This window comes from Mycteria americana, chromosome 7 (assembly GCF_035582795.1).
Source record: "Mycteria americana isolate JAX WOST 10 ecotype Jacksonville Zoo and Gardens chromosome 7, USCA_MyAme_1.0, whole genome shotgun sequence".
In the NCBI taxonomy this organism is placed as follows: domain Eukaryota; kingdom Metazoa; phylum Chordata; class Aves; order Ciconiiformes; family Ciconiidae; genus Mycteria; species Mycteria americana.
Window position 1 is genome coordinate 23,485,168 of NC_134371.1, and position 23,274 is coordinate 23,508,441.

Here is a 23,274-nt window from a genome sequence, read left to right on the forward strand (position 1 = left end):
TTAAATTCTTTTTCATTCCATACAGAATTTCTTTTCTGTTTTGTTTTTTTTTTTTTCCTCTTCTTTGATTTGATCAAAAAAATGGGTGTCACAGGCTCTAAAGGGCTTGCTGGTTGCAACAGTTCTAACTTCTAACTTCCCTAGGTAATGAGCATAACTATGTATGTGAATAACAGTTTCTCATGTAAGAGCTGAAAGACAACACGTAATAGGTATCATTTTCAGAAAAGTCGACCTAGCTCACCTTAAATCTTTGGGAATAGTAGGCCAGCACGAACAGGTTTGAAAATCCTATACCATTATAATAAACTGTCACAGTCAGAAAAATGAGAAAATTGTAAAATGTAGAATACAAATATACAGAAACATGTCCAAATAATTTCAAGTAAATGCAAATAGATAAATTATAAAATATTTTCTGCAGGCAGCTTGGTTGCTCCTGAAGGGTCATAGAAGTTTTACAGAAGAACAGAGAAGTCACTGCATTTCACACTGGGCTGGACTGCAGAAATCAGAAATGCACAAAACCAGGCCAATTTATAGGGAATACTTCAGAGCTGGCCCAAAGGATTTTTGTATGTCATAAAGCAAGTTCTTGCCAGCCACTGTGATTTGTTTGTCAAGATTTTGTTATTAGCAGTGTTATTGCAGTTGCATTAAAAATATATATTAAACAAGCTTCTTTCAATTGGAGTCTCAAAGAATATTTTCAGCATTTATCAGCACTGCTGACTCATCCTTGTGCTAGCAAAAGCTGTTTTGAAGCAAGATGCTGAATAAAAATCTATCAAAATAGCATTTAAAGATGGAAACCAGTAAATAAACTGTGTCAGAACAGACAGGGCTATAATGTAAGACACTTGGGGTGCCGTGGATGCTCCAAAGACTTTTTAAATCCTGGAATTATTTAATCTTCTTTGCAGGACTAGCATGATTCATTTATCATTTATCTCTTACTGGCTCTGTAGGAAAAGACCTAACTTACTTCTTTCTGTAGTTTTATTAAAGATGTATGCATAGAGCAGTGCAGGTCTGCATACCAATTTGTAAAATAACTGATTAAAAGCATAAGAAAATCTTTTGAGCTTCAAGTAAAAATGAACAACTAAACTCCATCATAAAAAAAGTTAACTTTCAATAGGGCATCATGTTGGAAAGTATGGGACTGACAAGCCCGAGGTCTTTTATCTAGAAGTGAAATTCAGTGCATAGAAATGATGAAAGCTTGTGCCATCCTATCTCCTCTGTGTACCCTTAACCCTCTAGGACTGAGAATACTATGTACTTTCCATAAATATTCACTCATTTTCTTTCTCTCTGAGCCTCTCAAGGAGGCCACAAGGGCTTTCATGATGTGAATTATTGTCTTCTCAAAACTAGATGCACACAACTAACCAATTTCTAAAAATCCAGCATGTAAGAACAACTTCCACTCATAAATGCTGTGATTTAATGGAAATAGCTAATTTGACTTAGAAAAGGTCCAGATACCACATCCCTTTCATTTTATCCTCTTATCACTTAACATACCATTCTTCAAAAGTCAGTTCCTGCTCTATCATGTCCTTGCACAGTAGCTTATTTTAAAAAGTAAATGGAATGAAGGCTTGACTGGAAAAGACTGCTTTCTACAGGTAGAAGACCCTACTCTGTGTGGTCAGTGAAGTGGTTAAATGCAAATGGAGGCCTTGCCTTGATCCTTCATCATTTATGTGAACACAGAGGTAGAATGCATCATATTCAGATTTGTCTAAACCTCCTTCTCTAGTTCCTATTATGAAAGTAATTGTTTGGGGCTTTTCCACAATGAAAAGCACTGCAGGCTTATTTTGGATTATTCAAAGCGATTTATCTCATCTTAGAAAAGAAACAATAACTTTCTGCATGTTTATCTATTTTTTGCTGACTTAGAATGACTCCAGATCATGCAGTCCATTCCCTGTTTTTTAAGGGGATCAATACCAATTTTGCCTGTTGGCTGGAAGACTATTTTCAGGATGGTAACATGGGTATAAAACAAAATAATTTCCCATTGTGAATAAAAACAAGTACATGAAAAAAAAGTTCATCCCTGGCTAAGATACCTCTCCCACTCAAAAAAGTGTTCCTATTCTGTTGATTTAGGGGAAGGAAAAATACCTCTTGGCCTAACTGTCCTCAATATTAGTATGAGAAATGTAATATCCATGATGAACAGAGTGTGAAATTCACTGTGCATTGTCCTATTTAATGTTATGTTTTCCACTGTCACCAAAGGCTTGAATGAATGCCTTGGTTCATTATTCAAACTATTATTTTGATTTGGTTCTGTGTGGGCTATAGAAAACAACAGTTAAAATGGACAGAAATTGAGGGAGAGAGTTCTCACTATATTAACAAGAAATGGGAAACACACAAGAATTGTCACTTCTTATAGCAGAAATTTGAGGATCAAAAGAGGTTTTTCCTGCGGATGACAATGAGTCGAAGGGGCACTAGTTTGAACCTTTACAACAGAGTTGCTAACAGAGATCCCTAAAGTGCTTTTGGAAATATCTTTGCATTGAAAGAAAAAGAAGTGAGAAGACTTGATTTTTTTTTTTTTTTTAACATCTCTAGGGTGAAATTCTGCCCTTGTTAAAATCAATGAACATTTTCCTACTGATTTCAACAGAACTCCATTTCTAATATACATAATCTCATTATAAACTCATCTCTTTTGCAGTCCTGGTATACTTGCATCAAGGAATTTGACAAGGCTGGACAGAGCACCAGTGGCTGAAGGGAAATGTGATCATAGATGTAAGTTAAGTTCACCAACTCCCAAGTCTCCAAGGGTACTTTTGTGCTGTATGGAGCTCAGAAAGCTCAGGCCCCTACCACACATATCCCATATGCAGTTATTCCCTGTGTGCAAGAGGAGGCTGTACAATCTGATCGTTTTCTTAAAAGCAGTCACACATCCATAAGATGAGCATATAGGCATATGAGCATATAGGCATATTCCCAATAGAAGGGAACGCTAACAGAAATCGTCACAGCTTTCTAAGAAATCAAAGAATCAGCTTTTATGTTTCATAGGTTATTTTTAGGTGGCCCAAATTTATAATTGGCTGCCTAAATCATTCACTTAAAACCACATCTATGTTCCTACCCATTTGAGACAATTAGGTGATGATTTAGGTGCCTTTTACTGACTTTGGTGACAAAACTTTTTGTAATGGGTGCTCAGGTTTAAAGAGTGTCTTATAGTTAAGTATGAGAAAATAAAGGATAAAAAAGTTGACAAACACATCATGATACTCAATTTAAATCTTTGCATGGGAAACTCAGAAAAAAGGTCATGATTCTGAAACAAAGGAATCAGCTGCACTTCCAAGGCAATGGCAATAAGTAAAAGGAAAGAACCACCTCTAATCAGGCAGCTACTGCAGTTGTTTGGGAAAACCATGCAGTTTTATTACCCAGCATGCATTAGAGACTTGACACTGATTTTCTTTAACATGGTTCTTTCCATACCTTTTCTTCCAGATTACTACTAATGGATTCTCTTGCAGATGATTAATTGAGATGGTTAATTAAGATGGTTAATTTTCAAAAGGATGAAAGTGGGGGAAAAAACCAAACTATATCAATTTCTTTTTTTCCTGTGTTTCTTATAAGTAACAAGGATACCTTCAGTTTAAACTCTGTTACCTCTGATTATTGGCACTTCTGGCAGACATTCTCATCTCATGTGTTAGCAGTTCAATACTAAAGGCACATATGCCCAGGGTTATGGCACTCTCAGGTCATGTATCCTCAGCACAATAAGCAAAAAATTAGCCTAGCAAAGTCCATTAATTTTAATGTGACAAATAGGGCTAAATACACTGAAAGCCATACTGAAAATGAATCCTTGGGTCTATGAACTAACTTAAAGACGCAATCTTCCCAGAACTAACTTGGCAGCCACTACTATGTGGAGGTTTCAGACGCTTGCTATGCATGACAGTTATGATGGCTGCATTGTATCGCAAGGCTTCAGATGCACTACTCAGGTGTAGCTATATAAAATGTTACGTGACTCCTTCTATTCAGCCAAGAATGGAGGCTGCAACTAAGATGTGTGCCACACACACACACCCACCACAGAAACGAGATCTAGAGAATTAAATTAAAGTTGGAATGACAATAAGCTCACATTCTTGGCCAGTGCCTTGAAAGAATGAGCAGTCTTGTGGACTAGGTATAGGCCAAAGCAGCTGGTATAATAAATCTTACTACTCTGCAGTAAGAATGATAAATGATTTCACTAGTTTTTGCTTCACCCTATTCCAAGGTCACCGGATTCCTCTCAGCAAAAACAAGCTGCGGATTGTTGTTGCAATCATAAAGAGAGCTCAGCAATAAAGTACTCTGCCACATTTTACTCTACTAATACTGTGCTCAGTACCAACCCTTGAACTGTCTTCCAGAGTCATATATGCAATGCCGTCTACAGCTTCCCATATTACAGCGCAACGCAGATGGTGAGAAACTGTACAACAGTTAGATACAGCTTAATTCCCATGCTTTTTTTAAAAAAACAAATAATCTGAGGATATGCCACTACAGAATCAACAGTTCTGAAGGTGAGATTTCCAGAGGTATTTCAGTATCTAAATATGCAAATAGTCACCTGGTAGGATGATTCTTCGTTTCATATTGAGATCCAGAGGAGTTTGTAGTGGGATGCTAACTTGCTTTGTGATGTGGTTTTAAAATATCCTGTGCTTTCTAAGGTAGACCATTCTAGGTAGATACTTAGAAGCTGGTAATTTTACTACTTTGAACTGAAAATTTCTGACCTTGTCTTCAAAACCATGCAAGCTCCTTACCAGCCCATTATTCACATACGTTTTATTTTCAGTTTCTTTTAATTTACTCTACCATATAGGCCAGATGGAGCATTGAAGAAGAGGTAAAGAAGCAATCTTTATCTCTTCATGACAAAACTTACAACGTTATCACCATGACAATATAAATTAATCATCATGGAAGTCTGGTCTCACAACCCATAACAAACTTTATTTATACTTTAATCTTACATTCTTTTTCAGCTAGAAAGAGCAGTTGAAAATATACCATGGAAATCAGTTGACAGTAACTGAATGAAAGGAAATGAATGATGTGACCTAAAAAATCTTTTCTATCTCTCGTTTCCATCATGTTGGAGTTTTCAATAATAGTTAGGAAGGTGCTCCCTTCAGTGCCCAACTGCAGCTCAACTTTTCTGTAGTGCTACAATTTGGGAGCATATCTTAGATTACACAAATTATTATTGGCAGACAATGAAACATAGAGTTTAGAACCAAACAGTAGAAATTAAAAGAATTAATGTGTCAAGCACTACTTTGGACTGCCTTTAGTATATGCTCTTGCTGAGATGGCTTCAACAAAATAACTTCTCTTCAGAAACTTAACTCCGAGTACAATTGATTGACTCTCAAAATTATCTCCAAGGACTTACTCAGTCATCCCTAGTTGAAATCTTTGGGTTCCCCTAGGATTTACATCACAAACAATGAGTTCCTGTCACCAGATATTTGGGATTCTACTTAAAGGACCAATGTTCTCTCAATAAATAAAATTTGTGTCTAAGTCTTGTAACTTAGCCGTGACAAAGTACTGGAAAAATGTACTGTCAAAGATAATTTTCCATTGACAGGGGAGGTATTTGACTGTGTGAAAGAACTTTTTCATCTCTATTGCCATCTACAATTACTTTATTCTTACTCTACTTTCTCCACATAATTTCCATGCTTTAAAAAAAATAGACAGGAAAAATGGCATAAACTGGAAAGTACAGGAATGCTAGCATCTTTCCAATTATTTTTTTCTGTCTTATATCGCAAAAAAGACAGTGTATCCTGAACTATTGTTTTTTCATATGAAGCAAATTTGTGTGTGTGATTAGCCTTGCACTGGAATTTGATTAGCATCCATGTAATTGATGAGCAACATATACTCTTTATATTTCTATTTTGACAGTATTATTTCCTTGCAGAAATTGCTGCTCATCTCAGAAATCTAATTCTGGATGGTCTGTTGATTTGGGAAATCTGTATGACTTTGAGGGTGCATTGTTTCAAAACAACATGCTAAGTGTGTGTATCTAACTAGTTAAGTACCAGTGCTATTTTTTCTCTAACAAGGGATAAAGAATACTTTGGGTGTATCTACAGATTTTGTCTGAAATTAATAAACCTAGGAGAGTTGCACCAGCAGACAACTTCTCACATGCTCAGCTGACATTTAAGTAGAATCTCAAATATCTGGTGACAGGAACTCATTGTAAGCATACAGAAGAGAAGTTGATTGCATTCAAATTTCAGAGTCAAAATACTTTACATAAATTTTGTATTATCGTTAATTTAGATGCTTAGTATACAGTTCAGAAATACAAATCCATCTTCAGCACTCAGAACAGCATTATCTGAGGTGACATCAGTTACTCATGACTTGTTATCTTCAATATGATTCAATGTAAATTTACCCCTTTCTGGACACTGTAAGATTTCATATCAAGCACAGCAGAAACTGATTCCAAACTGGTTAATGGAAATGAAAAACAAGTGCTATGATCATCACATGGTTTCTTACTACATTCATCTGATAATCATGACAAAGATCATCTTTTTATATGCATTTTGAAGGTGAATTAGGAAAGTAACCATTCCTGTATCTACATCTTCAATATCATAGTTTGGACTCAAAGACATGAAGAAACTTGCTTTGAGAAAATACTACTTTGCTGAAGTCTGTCTTCTTTCATCCAAATGATCCTTATCCTGCTTAGAATTAATAAATCTATGAAAGGCAACTCTTATCTCTTTAATAATAATTTCCTTGCGATATACTCTTCATAATAAGGAGAAATTACATACAGCACAGCAGATGAAAGTAAAAGTCTACAGATTAGATTTATAATATATTACAAATGCCTTTCTGTGCGTCAGCATACTCTTTATTGAAAAGGTTTCCATCACTTCCATTGTGCTTCCATCCACTTCCAATCTACTTCCAAGCAGATTTTTTTAAATGATAAATGGAAGACTTTTAGGGAACTATATGCAGTGTCATATCTCTATCCATTGCCAAAGGATATAAACCTCTACTTACTGTTTAAGATGACTCAATTAAAAAACCTACTGTGTTAAATGACTCAACCAAGTTAACTCATCTATCCCTTTTTATGTGGATCCCAATTGGAGTCATAGCAGTTACAAGTTACAAAATAATTGCAATAGACTTCCAATTTCCAAAAGCAGTTATGCTAGGACTTGGGTTGTTCTCTGTGATTTCTAAAGGGGATGAAGAGAAGGATGGGTCACAGATAAGAGAAAACCACAGGTACCTGATCCAGTTTCCAGTGGAACTCTGCAGGACGAAAGGTGTCAGCCTGGTCAAAGTCTTTGCGTAACAGAAATACTAATCGGCAGTTGTGCACGTACAGGGCATAGTGATGTCGGTTCATCTCTGAAAGGAGGGACCAATAAGATCAGTGATCTGAACTATCACCAACACTTTTGTTTAGGTGAATGTGTTTGAAAGCAATATACACTTAAAAGACAAAAACCAACCAAATAAAAAAACCCCAAATAATGGCTTTTTCTTAATACCATGGATCATTGTGGTTCTCAGGGAAGCCACATATGGTAAGCAGCTTCCCAAATTATGCCGTATTAGTTTTGTTTATGGAAGCGTTATGTCCAAACTAATAAATAAAATCCAAATCACTATTTAATCTAACTAGTTTCAATGAAGAATTAGAACTGTTTTTCCCAATCTAAATAATAAAAAAATTAAACCTTATTTAATTATTTTATCAACCAATTCCTATAAATTCCTACAGATGTGTTCACAGAGATTATCCAAGAAGAGAACCAGTGCTTGAAACTTAGGTAGACATCAGTCCCCTCAATAAGCTGTCAAGTCAGCAATGCTTAGAGTGACACCATCACAGCTTAGTAACTTTTTTTTCAGACCAAATTAACTGAGGAGAGATGCTAACACTCTACTAACTTTGTTATGCCCTTTGCGAAACATTTTTTCAATACACAGACTCACCTGTCTTGTCAGAGTTGCAGAGAATAGTCTCTTTCTCAGCTCTTAATCCTGGACTAGGTCCATGTTTCATCCACAGAGTGATAGTGAATTGATCAGTTAAATTCTTCGGGACTATTCCATCTGGGATTTTGGCTCCTTGCTTTCCATCAAATTTAAAAATCATGTCATTGTTATCCATGAGAAGCCCAGCTGTCCAGTTAGTTGTTGCACTGGGAGATGGTAAGAGGTCAATGGCACCTGAGGAAGCTCCTGAAAAGATATATAATGAATAAGATAATGAGAGACTAATGAAAAAGCTGTGAAGATTAATTTAATATAGGCCAGGGGTCTGATTCACACTCTTTAGATTATTTTTATTACCCAAATGGTCCTACTAGCTTCACTGTTAAATCACATACGCATTATATAATACCAACCATAGTAAGCCAGTAAGAGTTCTCTGGATTAAATGTATTGCACAGAAAACTACAGGAAATATTTTAAAGTTATCTTTCTTGAAACTTCTCATTATTTTCTAAAATTCTTTAATGACATTTCTTCAGCTATTTCAAGAACTGCTAAGACTAAACCTGCTAAGACTAAAACCAAATTCTCTACATCCAGCTGGGAAGCTTTACATCTTCCCTCCCTGACAGCATGGAAATATATGGTGTGTGGGGATGATGTGCTGCAAAATACAGTACAATAGGGATGAATGTAGGACAAGTCTCCTAATGTCTGGTACATAGCCATGGATATTCACAATAATGTTGGTATGAATGTCAATACATACAGAGTATTGACCCTAAAACAGGTAATATCACTTTAATGCCAGCTTCTGGCAGATACGCGATGGTGGTAACTCCATGTGTTCTTGTCTAATGATAGATCTAAGACTTTTAAGTGGTACTCACAATTCAGATTAGCCTCCCCCCAACCCAAAAGTAAATCATTAGCAAAGTGGTCCCCAGCTACATAGTATTTGTTTGTTAGAATTAATTGGCAAAAAAACCCAGAAATGGAAAACACTGTCGTGCCAAGTGTTACAGTGATAAAATAGCACACTTTTTACAGCTCTGTGTTCTCTTACAGCTTAAGAATTGTCAGACACTTTTAAAAACATGTAATGAGCTACTCAGAGCCTTTACTTAGCTGGTGAAAGATAGCATTTAGCAGAAAGCATTCTTGCCAGAGTAAAAAGGACAAACAATCTTTCTATTCTTATTGATGCTTTGTCAAGTAAGAATATGGTGAACAAACCACAACTGAATAAAAAATCCCAAACTAGTAAGATATCCCACTCTCCTTCAGCATCCAAGGAAAGAAAAAAGATCTCAACTCTCTGCAGGAGTGTAGAATTTTAAGGCAAGAATGTGTGGAATTGTATCCTACGGATTTTTTAAAAAGTATTATAGTAATGATATGAAAACGTTCATATCATTCAGTAACTGAATTTTTTCAACAATTCTCCAAAATTTATTACTGTAAAATGAGGTTATTTTGAAGTGATAGTAATATCAAACCTAACACCTACATGTTTAGAATTTGAGTACAAAGTGTATTTATTTTATAAATTCTAATTCTGGATAATAAACCACACCGCATTGCTTAATACACAGATGTCATCAACAGGAATATGTCAAACTCAATTTGTCCAGAGGGCACAATTTGTGATAAACTTTCCTTTTTTTTTTTTTTTTTTTTTTTTTTATTCAAGCCACTAAAAATTAAAATTACTTGCACAGGACACAAGTAAAACCATAATTTTCTCAATCAATTTCCTTTTGTGTTAATTTTTATGGTAATTTTTTAAACTTACAGAAGTAACAGAAATTGCTTGCACCATGGTGTATATCAAAGGAAATATGCTTTTAAATGGGCACATGCTTATATTAGGTAAATTACGGACTCAATAAGAAGCTTCATCCCTCACTCACTCTTATCTACTCTGGCCATAAAAATTTGGAAAGATCTATTTTTTCCACTAGAATGAATCTGTGGGAAAGCTCCAAAATGGAAGTCTCTCATATTGCTTGTTAAACTCTGATTCAGCAAGGTGCTTAAGTAAACTACCTTATTTTCCCAACTTAAGGTCAGGCTTGCGTAAGAGCATTTGGGTAATCAGTACCAAGCTCAACAGGTTCTACTTTATCTGCCCATCTTTTTATGGAGATTTATGGGTTACTTTGGAGCCTCATCCTGTTAGCGTGTGTTAATCCTGCCCTGAGAACAACTATTGGATTATGTGCTTGGGAGATTTAGCTGGAAGAAATCATACTGTTTCAATCCTACTAAATCCAACCAGCATCCCAAGCTGCTCAGCCATGTACATACACAGACCTGGAGCAATACGAACAGGATACAATCTGGAAGGGTTCCCAGAAGAGTCTTATCATGCTACTGGATCAGTGCCCTTCCAAAATGTAAGGGCTGATGCCCTTTTCTTCTAAAATGCTTCCAGAATAATGCAGGAGCCATTGCATTAAGCGCAGTTTTGGACTGAGACCCCTGAGGTACCCCTTGCATATCGAAGTGCTTGTTTTCACAAGGAACGAACAGAGTTGGCCCCACCTCCTCTCCCCACCCTTCATGTTCATACTGCAAACTTTGTGCCAGGTTAAGCACGTACTGATGCTGCTTGCTGAATTGGACCAGATTGTTGGCTTAGCTGGAAGCTAACTATCCAAATAAAACCAAGCCCAAATTATTACTTTTCAATCAGATCAACAACTTTCTTTGAGCCTCCTGCAAAGCAACACATCCCAGGATAAAGGAGAGAGGGCAGGATCTACCCTCTTAGCTGGAGCATGACCTTGAATCTGATACTCAGTGTTTCCATATTTCAGTTTCCCATCTGCCATATGTGAGAACTAGCAATCCCATTATTTTCTATTTTATCTACATTTAGAGGGAAAAAAGACAGCACCATAGTCATCTTTCCACCATATTCTAGACTCCTAAACTGATTATTTTTTCTAGTGAGATTTATTCTGGATATGTTTGTGCAGTCCAAGTTTTGTCTTTTATACATTCTTTATTTTTTATTATTGTCAGATGACAAAGTGAAAAAATGCTTACTAAAATGCTTTGAGGCACAACACTAATAACTCCTTGACTTTAAAATTACTCAAGCATAATTTAATAATTTAAACTGCCCACCTTGACCATCAAAGTGAGTACAAATCAGTGGGTTATTGAAAGGCAGACTTAAACCACCAGTCATATAAAAAATGAATTTTAATGCACTGTCCATAGCATCTGAATTCTCTAGATTTCCAACAGATAAATGAAGAAATGAGCACAGGATTTATAAACCGGGTCCTTAATTATAGAGAGAGAATCTTGCATTTTATATGGCACAGATGAATATTTGTCTGTGATTGCTCATTTCTGCACTCTCTGCAATCGCACAGTGCTTTACTGGTAGAAAAAAAATTGGAGTTTTCTTCCTTTTCAAAGAATTTATTCATCCAACCATTAGATACAATAAGGTCATTTCTGGGAGAAAACTGATTCCAGAAATAATTTAACCTGCTTTCATAAGAGTTGTCTCTACACTAAGGATGGTAATAAATACTAAATACCAAAGTGTAAGCTAGTCCAAATACAATTCTGATGTAAAGTTCATTTTCATTTACAACCTTTTTACTGAAGTCCTATTACAAGTTTCTACCCTACCTGTTCTTCTCTATGAAGATATGGAAACCTTAGACATAAAAAAATATTCTTTCAGCAGTGAGATTTTTTCCCCCCATTTACATATACTTTTTACGTTCTATCTATTTTCTCAAGTGCTTTACATTCTGTTCCTTCATGGATGTGCTGAGCGAAAACTGGAAGTTCAGCAGTAATGTTAGACAGTACATCTGTCCACCTGTTCAAAGGCTGCCCGCAGCTACTACAATGGCATTGACAGACCTACTGAAATGTTTTTGATCATTCTGCTTTTCATCAGCTTAGGCCTACACATAGTGCAGACGATGAATTCAGATTGGACTAGTATTGGGAAATATCTAGTTATTCAGGAGAAAAAGAGAAAGACGTGAAATTTTCTTTTCTACTGCCTAAGTGTCAGCAGGTAAGGTAGTCGAGCCACACTCTGCAAACTGAACTCCTTAAACTTCACACAACCTTCCTCAACTAACGAGTTTTACACCAGCAGAAGGTACCTACTTTTGGTCCGACACTTAAAATGATAATATTGTCAGATATAGTTGCTATTAGTGTTTTATGTTGATGTAATCATTTGGTGGTTTAGATCTTGTACGTAGTGATCTACTCTGAATGATTGTGCCATTCGCAGTTCAGGTCTGTAACAGGCATAAAGCAATGTTCTTTTCGCTGCCAATACAGGTTCTTAGAGGAGGCAAAAGTACTTTACTTTAGCTATAACATATTTATTTTTATTAAAATGCTAGTATTTTATGAAATCAAGTCCCTGATAGGTCACATAGCCTTGCTCAACCTCTCAGTTTTAATATTAACATGATGATGATGGATACTGTTTGGCAGATGGGTTTTCTCCTGCTTTTCTAGGATCCCAGTCAGTTGGATAAAGATATAGGATTAAATTTATGATTGCTTCTGTAATCTTAACTAAGCAATTTTCAGGTTGAAAATATTGAGATTTTATGAGAATGCTACTACTCCCACTCATCTTTACCTCACTTTCCCAATCTCCACAGGTAATTGGTAATCGTAACTGCAAACTATTTCTCCCTGGGAATTGGCTCTCCATTTTTAATAATTTAGTAACACTGGCTGAAAATTTTCATTTACAAAATTATTTCTTAAAGGTTAGTGTATTGATCTTAACATATCTGCAACACTGTTGTGTGGTTATCAAAGCAAATGTAAGCCATACAGCAGAGCACCACAAACCAAAATCCATGCATTTAAATGGAAAACAAAAATGTACATTTGCTACTGTAGCTCGGACAGGAGCCACGTAAAGAGACATTTTGGAGAAGATGAGAATCAGTGTTCCACACCATCAGGGCTTCAGATGAGGACTCTAAGAAGACAGGATTTTAGAGGAGGACGAGAGACAGCAGATCTCAAAAGGCAAAAGATAAATGGCTTAATGTGTGGCCATTGCTTTGCTATACACATAATCTTAAAGTCACGAATATACAGCAGTGTCCTCAAGTATTTAATCTACCTTTCAAAATTAATTTGTATCTTTTAGACCAAGTTATCAAAAAGCAGGAAAAGGGAAGAAAATAATTATGAAACCTTTCTCCACCAGGATACCTCTTTTCTGAAATTCATGTTTCTTAATTTTTTTCCCTCAAATGATTGCCCCAAATGTTCCTTTACTTTTTATTTGTTTTTACTCTGGCACAGTACTTAGCAGCAGAACAGAAAGCTGAGTCAGGAAGACTGAAACAGAAGATGGAGATTCAATTCTCATCAAATCCTATGCTCTTCCTATGATGGCAAATCTATACCTGAAATCTCATTACATGTCACACCAGTATTAGCAGCAGAGGGAAGAAAGAGGGAGAAAGAGGTGGAACGAGGAAAGAGAGAAAACAGAAGGGAAGAGGAGCACGAGAGAAAAAAATAAAGTAAAGCAGGGAGAAGGTATGAAAAAGAGTGAAAACAAATAGAAAATAAGAATGGAGCACCAGTCAAATATCACCACTCCCTTCATTTTCATTGCTACGATCCAAAATGAACCAGCTGAGCTAAATCCACGTATTGCATGCTTACAGGTCACAAGGAACTGGTGCTTTATCTGGAAAAATATTATTATATCAACTGAAAGCCACATCCATACCACATAATTTCTGCAGAGATTTTTCTGAGTACGTTTCACGATCACAGCCCTTTCCAATGTAATTGGTCTGTAGTTCAATGGTGGTATGTATTGAGGAAACTGGTCCATCACATGTTTCTAGATGAATGCTGGGAAACAAAGGTATGCTGCCGAAACCAGGCTTGTATTCAATCCGTTTGTTCCAGTCTGGAAATAAACAACAACAAAAAGATCCAAGAGTCATTACAAAATGGAAGGGAGTTATATAATTTTAAATGACATATTGTTCTCAAAGGTCACTGTCTGAGACAAAAATAAAAGTTTTTGAACTTGGCATCAACAAGTCATTGTCCTAAAAAAATGGGGTTTTGCCCCTCTTTGTAAAAGAGTGTCAGGCTCATTTAAGTAATACTACTGCTACTAGAGTCACACAAGCACGGGGTACATACATATCCTAAGAAGTGCCAATTGGTGTCAGTCTAGGTCTCCAATGTCCATGTCCCTGTGACAGACTACAAGCTAGCTCTACAGGGATAAGGCTGTCAGCTGCACTGAATTTGGTGAGATTTCATAGTTTTGTGATACACAACAAATATCTCCAAGGACCAGGCTATATACATCAGTCTCACTGGACTGTGACCAAAAGCTAATATAACACATCTGTAGTGCCACTTCTTGTCTGCAAATGTCTTACTAATTTTGTGAAGTATTAATGACAGAAAGTTACAGCTGAAAGGACTACTCACACTTTCAGCCAGATCTGACTAATCTCTGGCTTTGCTTATGCAGATGTCTCACAGCCCACAACATTTAAACTATCACCTGCCTTGGGCAGCCACCTGGACATGCCATAAGTACCACTACGCTTCTCAACTGAAGCATTTAATTTCTAAATCCAATTAACTATGGCATTTGCAACCTGCTTCAGAGAAAACCCAAAAAAGCAGCATTAATTAAAAACATGTATTTCAGTTGTCTTCACAGTTCATATTTTCACAGAATCATAGAATGGTTTGGGTTGGAAGGGACCTTCAAAGATCACTTAGTCCAATCCCCCTGCCATAGGCAGGGACATATTCCACTAGATCAGGTTGCTCTAAGCCCCATCCAATCTGACCTTGAAGTCTTCCAGTGATGGTGCATCCACACCTTCTCTGGGCAACCTGTTCCAGTGTCTCACCATCCTTATAGTAAAGAATTTCTTCCTTATAGCCAACCTAAATCTGCCCTCTTTCAGTTTAAAACTGTTACCTTTTGTCCTGTCACTACGGGCCTCGGTAAAAAGTTTATCTCTGTCTTTCTTAGAAGCCCACTTTAAGTATTGAATGGCTGCAATAAGGTCTCCCTGGAGCCTTCTCTTCTCCAGGCTGAACAATCCCAACTCTCTCAGCCTTTCTTCATAGGAGAGGTGTTCCAGCCCTTTGGCCATTTTCGTGGCCCTCCTCTGGACCTGCTCTAACAGGTTCATATCTTTCTCATACGTTTCAGCCAACTCCAGCCAAGTTACCATGCAACATAAATAAGAATGCCACATTAATACAGAGATGCAAATAGTTAATTATTTTGAAGTCACAAAACTATTCAACTATGCTACCTAATATGTACATCTGTGTATCTGTAAAATTTGTCAAAAGAAGTACTCTTCCATACACAGCTGAAGTTTCACTTACTTTTTTTAGTCCTAGGTAAAAGAGGACTCCATAAATGGAAAAATTCTAGGTTCTGGCAGTCAATCTCTTAAAGCAAATGGACAGAGACATTCTTTCTAAATATCAGCGGAAGAATAATATATATATATATATATATACATTTAGTAGGTGAAGGAGTTCAGAGTTTTTCAACAGACCTCATTTTCAGAAAGCTTGAAAAAAGGTGCTCTCTTCCACTATCTTAAACTGGATTAAAAAAAGTAGAGCATCATTAGTCCAGTAGAGTCCATTAGTCCATCATTTTAGATCACTGACTAAAAGACATCACTGACTAAAAGACAACTATGATGACTTTATTGCCTGTGCACACATCAGCTGAGTTGCTGTTTTAGTAGTAATTTTCAGCCCATTCATTCCATATTTAGTTAGATTTGATCTGCAGTATTGCCTGATTTGTCTGCAATTGTCAACTTAAACAGTTCCCTTAGAATTTCAAGTATCTTATAAGGTATATCATCACAATAAGAGATTTCTGTTCCCCATCCATTCCAGAAACTTGAGGTTACCATTTTTCCAATCAAACAAGGTAAAAATAAAATAATTTGCTGTTTTGTATACATGCTAGTAATATATGAATTATTGGTCTTTATAGTCTCTTACTCACCAGTTAAAACATTATATTGCTCTACACAAAAGGAAAAATAAAGTGAGTCTCGTATGTATCTGAAACATTTCTGACTATCTCAGCAGCTTTCAGGTTTCAGCCACATTTTCATTTCTCAGCTTTATCAAATTAACTGGCACACACGCAAAATATTCATTAGTGTGTGTGAGATGTGACTGAATGATCAACTGTAACATATCTGCAACTGCACACTCACCTCCCGTTATATGAAGAATATCTTATAAAAAACACACTATGTAAAATGCCACTACTCACAGGGAAGAATAATAGGAGACCTCTCTTTCTGCCACATGAATGTCCCTTGGATTGGAAGAGGTGTTTCATTTCACAGTATTGCCTTTCAGCTTGGCAAAAATGGTAATTTGTACCCAGAGATCATAAACCCTGAACATTCTAAATCACCCACATTTATCTCGGCTCTAAATGGTAAAACATCAACTAGACTTGAACTACTGTCTTTGTACCTTTGTCCCCTGCAGCATCATAGACCAATACTCATCCTAAATCCAACTAGCACTTCTTTCACTGACTTAGTGCAGATTTAGGAAGCCTGCCAAGGAGTCCTTCTCCATGCAGAAGGCATTCCCAGGCAGGCACGAGGCAATACTGGAGCATGATACAATCCTGGGATAGCAGGACAGACCTTCGAGCTAGCAATAGCTCTGATACAAATGAACTGGCTTATTTATATAGTACGTGCCCCCACGGCATTTCAGCATCCCAGAGGTGCTTAAGCTGAGGCCAGCACCCTCTGCATCTCACCACCAGTAAAGTTAGTCATGTTGGAAAGTGCATAGAGTTAGAACAAGCAACAAGAAGTGGTGGCAGTGTGAAGGCCTTATTGTGAGAAAACCCCATATCTTTCATTTAATTTTGAATGTGGTGAAGATCATTATTTTCCTTTCTCCCAGAGTAACATCCTGTACTGGACACATTTAAAAGATCAGCACCTTCCCCTCAGGAACGTGGTGGCACTTTTCCAGTTCCTCTTGAACTGACTCGGAGGACAAGTCTTATGTAACCTGAGTCTATAAAAGCATCTGAATTTCAGATATTTAAAAACTGTATCTTAAAATTTGACTCATGTCTAGGGTTATGCAAACAGCCAAAAGATAGACAATCCCATCTGAAATGGTAGGTTGCACTAGATTAGCTAAACTCAACCAACATGGTTCCTCCTTTGACAGAAACTGTCCCGTGACAACAGCACTTTACAGTGCAAACTGAGAAAGGTAAGCACTGTCTCCCCTGTAGGGGGGAAGACTAATCCCATGGGAAAAGCCTGAATAAAACTAGCCCTGTTTAGTCCTGCAGAAGACAGCCTCTGTTTGGATTTTTTAATTCAACAGGCTTTTGCTTGCCACTTGTGGTATAAAGCTCTTCCAGACAACATAAGACAGCCCCAGCTGGATTATACCTACAACATAACAACATTAGAGTGTAAATATCACAACGTCGTTTGTGGTTCAGATTTCATCAATTATAAAACAACTACGTAAACTTGGATCTCAATCTTTGAGATTCTCAAACTTCTCCAAGATCAAAATGGATCAAACTTCAGTGATAGTTTGGGCCTTTAAAAGTAAATCCCAATGCACTAAAATTTTCCTTTTAGCAGAAGGATAATGTAAAGACTTTCCTTGATCTCTACACTTAACAGTTTTGTACATGACTCTCTTCCCTTGTGATCGATGTATTATGTTTTAATCCATTTCTAATGCTTGATGACACTAAGAATGATTTAATCTCATTTTTCCTTGAAGGAGTATGGCACTCGCATATGCAGAGGAGGTATGACCTGATTCATGCCTCCTCCTGCATGTGTGTGGCCATGAACTTCGATTCCACCTCATGACATCAAAAATGATGGCAAGGTAATTAAAGACAATTACAACACAACTCCTACTATGCCAGTGAAATGCAAAACTTCTCTCATGTTGGACTGCAGATGTGCATCCTGGTAGCTAAATGTAAGATAAAATTTATGTAGTGCTATTAGTGAGTCCCTGCAGCATCTCTACAAAATAGCTGGAACATAAGGTTCCCAGAGCAATGTAATTGGTAGATCTGTTTCTTCTACAGCACCTCCACATCTGTCCTATCTATGTAGGCTGGATACTTGGCTAACGGTTATTCTGCTTCTTTTTTTTTTTTTTTAACTTATACACTTCACAGCTTTGCTGAAGTATTTTTTTATTAACAATTGTCCTCTCTATTAATTTGAATATCTGAAACAATCTAGAATAAATAAAAATATCAGTATACACAAAGCATTTCAAACAAGATCAGAAATGTCTCTGTAGTTTTGCGGGCAGTAGACTTGTTTTCATGATTTATGAAACTCCTGTATCTTAAAAGGAGCAGCCAGGCAGCTCTAAATGTTGTACAATGACATTTGGAAGAGCAGTGCAGTGTCCTCACAAAACTACAATTTTCTTTCAACACCACAAATGTACTGGAAAGTGCACATGTTGCCAGAATATCATATGCTGCAGCCACCTCAGTAAATACCTGCTGTACAGTTAGGCATTCTCCACATGCAAAAGATCAATGGCCGTAAGACATTTCCAAAATGTACACACTTTGGTACTTGAATTTCTACTTTGAACTAAAGATAAAGGATTTTTTAGAAAACAGACACAGGGTAACAGTTAGTGCATATTTTCTTTTGGGCAGCATTCTCTCTATATTTATGGCTTACAAACCGTGCCAATCTAAAAAAATAATTAATTTCAAAGGATTTTAATTTCCCATTTGGAAAAAACCCAAAACCCCAAGACACACAAAACAATCACCTTATCTGTTCCGCTCCCCCATTTCCTGATCAACCCTCCTCAAAATTTGTGAAAAAGGAAAATTTTCAGTTGCAAAAAAGGAAATCTCAGCCTTGCAACAGACCTTTCAAGAAATTCTGAATGCTGTTTCTTGACACAGATTACAGGTGAACAAAATTGAGTTAAGATTACTATTTTAATTTTAAAGTATATCATTAATGTTAAAATGGATCATCTGCTATGCCTTGTCATCTCAGAAGGAAAGTTAGAAAAAAGGCTGGTAGTGCATGCATGCCTGGCCCTTTCTTAAATACCTTTGCTTCTGTGACGATCCTGAACTACTTAAGATAACCAGGTCTGTTCAGGTTGTCTAAGCAGTTTCCCGTTCGTAAAATTGATCATTTTACAAAGGAGTGAATTTGGTAGGATGTCCCCTAGTTAACTGGCCACAAATCAGCTAGTAAGCGTCAGCAGAATGCTACTTCCAGGATCCATCAATGTCACTGTGTGCTGTCCAGAATATAATTTTCTAAAAACAATTTCCTAAGTTTTTTCAGGGGTCAAGCAGTCACCACTGACAGAAAAAAAAATGCTTTTTCTCTTGGGAACCAAGCATGGAGCTTTACAACAGTTGCTACAACTCCTACCACTTCTAGCAGACATGTATTGTGCTAGGGAAGTTTGGTAGAAATTATGTAAAAAATTAAACAAAATTTAAGTATCAGCTAGGATCATGCTTCTTGTGTGTGTTTTATTAAACACATAAATACAATTTAGAATATTTTTTTATTAAATCCTATTTCCCCCTATTTTTAAATTAACATCTATATGTATATAATATACATATGTACATACATATATATGTGCTGGTTTAACCCCAGGTGGCAACTAAGCACCACATAGCCGCTCGCTCACCCTCCCCCCCACTGGTGGGATGGGGGACAGAATTGGGAAAAAAAAGTAAAACCCGCGGGTTGAGATAAAGACTGTTTAATAGGACAGCAAAGGAAGATATAATAACAATAACAATAACAATAATAATAATAATAATAATAATAATAGAATACACAAAACAAGTGATGCACAATGCAGTTGCTCACCACCCGCTGACCAATGCCCATCCCATCCCCGAGCAGCAATCGCTGCCCCCTGGCCAACTCCCCCCAGTTTCTATACTGAGCATGACGCCATATGGTCTGGGATAGCCCTCTGGCCAGTTTGGATCCACTGTCTTGGCTGTGCCCCCTCCCAGCTTCTTGTGCCCCTGGCAGAGCATGGGAAGCTGAAAAGTCCTTGACTGGTGTAAACATTACTGAGCAACAACTAAAACATCAGTGTGTTATCAACATTATTCTCATCCTAAATCCAAAACACAGCACTATGCCAGCTACTAGGAAGAAAAGTAACTCTATCCCAGCCAAAACCAGGACACACACATATACATACACATACATACACATGCATGTATACACAAAATATGAAAGTTTTTAACCAACATTGCAAAATAATCTTTAAAGTTCTGTTCATTTTTTTTGAGGGAGAAAAGATCATTTTGCATCCAGCACCACTAGTCATATAACAAAATAAAAAAAAACCCCTAATAAACATTTTTAGGTTTGACAGCTAATCTACAAGCTAGTAACATACAAATGACAGGACTGCTAAATCTGATGCCACATACAAATTTAAGCATGTTAAATATGATGAGTGATTTGTTAAGGCAGTGATAATCAGAAAGTCTGACCCAGTTAATGCCTCTCCATAGCGAAGAGAAGACTCTAACTAACTTCCAAAGCCCTGCTAAGGCACCATGGTTTGCTAAGAGATTTGAATGCAGATCTCATAAGCATAAAGAAACATCCATATACACCTTTTCTTTCTGCAGCATGCTGATAGTTTAAAAAACAACAAAAAAGAGAGACAGAAATTTGGACTACTGCAGGACAGTGGTAAAGTCTGCTGTTGCAGGAGTTAGTGAACCATAATAGAATAGCAGCCTGATACTAGCCTGAACTAGTAACACTGAATATTCCATTGAGTGATAAAGCCCCAAGCTCTAATGGTGCCTAATTACACAAAATAAACATATAAGAATCTAAAAAATAGGAAACAACAGCATAGATTAAACTATTATTTGTTGTGAGATTACATTTGAGTAATAATAGGTATTTCCTGCAGCAACCTGGGTGTCAGAGCCCCAAGTGCACTAATAAGCCCTAATGAGCCTCCATAAGCTGCACCTGGGGCTTCCATTCGCACCCATGGGCCAGGATCTCTAAGCTCAGCCCCAGCATTTCAGTCCTGGCCTGACCTGTGATGCTGTAGGGGTGTTGGTCTTTAGCTCAGCCACTGCTCTGGCCATAGGGTCCCTTTATCCAGGAGTCAGCCCATGGACTGGCTTTCTGGCTTGACAGCCTGGCCTTGCCTCATCACTATGGACCTGCCCAGTGACCTGATCCTAATTCTCATCTATGGATTGACTTCTGGGGACCTGCTTCCTCACCATGAACATGCCTGAGGATCTGGGCTTCTGGCTGACCCTGGTCCCCATCTCTGGGTCTGCCCTGCTCACCTCAGTTGGGTGAGGGGTTGGCCCTTAGCGATGAAGGCTCTGCTAGCTCTGTTATTACAATTGGTCCCTGGCTTGCCTTCCTTCAGCGAGTAGCCCTGCTCTTGCTGCTCCTTGACACCAGGTTTAGATGTGGTTAGAGACTTCTAATGTTTTCAGAAGGACAAACTACCACAAAAAGGTGTCATTATGGGAAGAGGTGTTATCCTGGAGAGCAAGGGCTGTGACTAGTGTTTGGATCCTGGTATTCCAAGGGATTTCTCTACTGAGGAGTATGCAAAGAGCTTCTCAAATTCCAAAAGACAGACTCTGAAACACTAAATGGACTAGTTACTGAAATCAATTGAACTGAGGATGTCAAAACTTGTGTGGAAAGTCTGCAATTTTTAAGCCTGTGGTGCAAGAATATGTGGAAGTTTTTACATACAGAGAAAAAAAAGATCATAGGGAAAAGCTTCAAACCTAACTGGATATCCTGTACTTCTTTAACTTTTGAGCAGAGGAAATGTTAATGGAACCACCAGCTGTCAGCTACATCTCAGAGGTAAGAAATTTCTCAATGAAATGATAATTGCCCCAGTGAAGCTCATGGAGATCTTGCAGTAAAAATTAAAAAAAGGAAAGACCTTTTTTTGTAGTTGTAAATGCAGAAAGGTGAACAAAGGAGTGAATTTCCACAAAGGTATATGGAAATAAGAATCTACTTAAATAGGACTAATAGTTTCTTGCATCAGTTAAGATGGAAAAGACAGGCTTTAGTGTTTCAATTGTAACATATATACAGAACTGGCTAAAGAGAGGGCAAAAATGGGTTACTCTGAAAATGTAAAGTTCATAGTACACAGGGAGGTAACTAGTAAAGATCCCTGTGAATCTGCTTTGGGATTGTTATTTGATATTTCCATTAATGATCTTGGCACAAAACCAGGACTGTGTTAAGTACTTCGGCTGGTGACAAAAGTGGGACACAATTCTACACTGGAAGTCAATACAGAAAGAGGATATCTCAATCTATATTGGGATTAACCCAGAATAAGATGACCTTGAGAACTGGTGTTACAGAAATATTGCTTTGTAGTAATGATACGAAGTGCCAGTTCCTGCTCAGGAACTTCAGCAAACTGGTGAGTCATCACTGAAAAATGACATGGAAAAAGAGCCGATTCCATTAAGTCAATAACAGCATGTCCATGAGCCACCAGTCTGATATAGCCAGGCAAAAGAATATAGTCTTGGAATATATAAAGCACTGTGTTTCCAGTAAGGGGCTATGGTAAAAAGAAACATGTGAAACACCTTATCTGCTAGTGAAACAAAAGAAAAAATAATGCTGATACAAATACATAAATGAGTATGTAAACTTTAAGCTCAAAAATCAAATGTACTCAGAAGTTCAATTAATTTTCAAATGTCTGAAATGGGTATTTAAATGAGTTGGTATTCTACTAAAATGGTGCCATTCAAGTTAATAGCTGAATGTAAGCATTTTGTTGTTATTACCTTGTTTTAAGGATGTATGGCTAATGCATGCACAGCAGCTCCAAGACTAGACTGGCATAAAGGCTCCCTGCTTTGCAATAAATTTCATTTTTAAAAATATGGATAAATATCTTATAGCTAAGACAACACAAGCACTGCATTTTAAACTGCTAGGTACATGCACAAGAAGAGTAGAAATTCATTTATATTTATTGCAGAAAATATTTGGGCCTTTAAAATTGTTCCTGAAGACTAGGAATATTATTCTCATAAGCAAGGTTTCTGTACTTGACCACCCTCCTCCAAAT

The 23,274-nt window shown here is 37.2% G+C and overlaps 1 protein-coding gene across 1 annotated transcript in view; it reads right to left on the reverse strand.

Annotated features, from left to right (window-relative positions):
- CLSTN2 (calsyntenin 2) overlaps positions 1 to 23,274 on the reverse strand; it is a 231,590-nt gene that overhangs the window by 55,851 nt on the left and 152,465 nt on the right. The window contains exons 6-8 of the mRNA XM_075509125.1: positions 13,832 to 14,017; positions 8,071 to 8,319; positions 7,358 to 7,479 (exon numbers count right to left, since the gene is read on the reverse strand). Of these exons, the coding sequence (XP_075365240.1) occupies positions 7,358 to 7,479; positions 8,071 to 8,319; positions 13,832 to 14,017 (557 nt within the window). The remainder of the gene's footprint in view (positions 1 to 7,357; positions 7,480 to 8,070; positions 8,320 to 13,831; positions 14,018 to 23,274) is intronic.